The sequence below is a fragment of the Eimeria mitis genome, genomic scaffold, assembly GCF_000499745.2.
Source record: "Eimeria mitis Houghton genomic scaffold, Emh_scaff4265, whole genome shotgun sequence".
In the NCBI taxonomy this organism is placed as follows: Eukaryota; Apicomplexa; class Conoidasida; order Eucoccidiorida; family Eimeriidae; genus Eimeria; species Eimeria mitis.
In genome coordinates this window covers 1661-2381 of record NW_013572586.1, presented here as the reverse complement: position 1 = coordinate 2381, position 721 = coordinate 1661, and the positions used below count along the sequence as shown (strand labels likewise).

At 54.4% G+C, this 721-nt stretch overlaps 1 protein-coding gene across 1 annotated transcript in view; it reads left to right on the top strand.

The window, feature by feature from the left end:
- EMH_0073830 (uncharacterized protein) overlaps positions 1 to 721 on the top strand; it is a gene marked incomplete at both ends in the record, with an annotated part of 2924 nt that overhangs the window by 1203 nt on the left and 1000 nt on the right. The window contains one exon of the mRNA XM_013499385.1: positions 73 to 449. Coding sequence (XP_013354839.1) covers positions 73 to 449 — 377 coding nt within the window. The remainder of the gene's footprint in view (positions 1 to 72; positions 450 to 721) is intronic.

The following is a 721-nucleotide window of genomic DNA, read 5'->3' as shown; positions in this document are numbered from 1 at the left end:
TGCCCCCGGTCCTAGAAGCAAAAAGAAAACAAACTGCTGCTGCTGCTGCTGCTGCTGCTGCTGCTGCTGCAGCACAGCAGCAGCAGCAGCAGCAGCAGCAGATGCAGCAGCAGTGTGGAGATACATGTTCACAAACACATACAGATACGCAGACAGGCAATACACTCAACCAGCAGCAAATGCAACAGCAACAACTACAGCAGCAACAGCAGCAGCAGCAGCAGCAGCAGCAGCAGCAGCAGCAAGGTGCAACACTAACAGACAAGGCTACAGCTGTACTGGACCCGTTGCTGCAGCCACAAACAGCAGAAGAAGACACAGATATGTTTCTGCAGCAGCAGCTGCAGCAGCAGCAGCAGCTGCAGCAGCAAGTACCCAGGGGCCTTTCCTACTTCGGTGCACTTCTCCCGCGACACAGAGACCCCCAAATTTTTATTGACTTGAAGGATGTGTGTCTGCTGCTGCTGCTGCTGTTGCTGCTGCTGCTGCTGTTGCTGCTGCTGCTGCTGCTGCTGCTCTTTGTGCCGCTGGTGATCTAGGTTTAACTTTGTTCCTTTTGCTGCTTCTGCTGCTGCTGCTGCTGCTGCTCGTGCATCTCCTCTGTTCTTGCTGCTGCTGCTGTTGCTGCTGCTGCTGGTGTGTGTGTGTATGCAACTTTTGCTGTTCTCTCAACTCTGTTGCTGCTGCTGCTGCTGCTGCTGCTGCTGCAGTCAACGCTGCT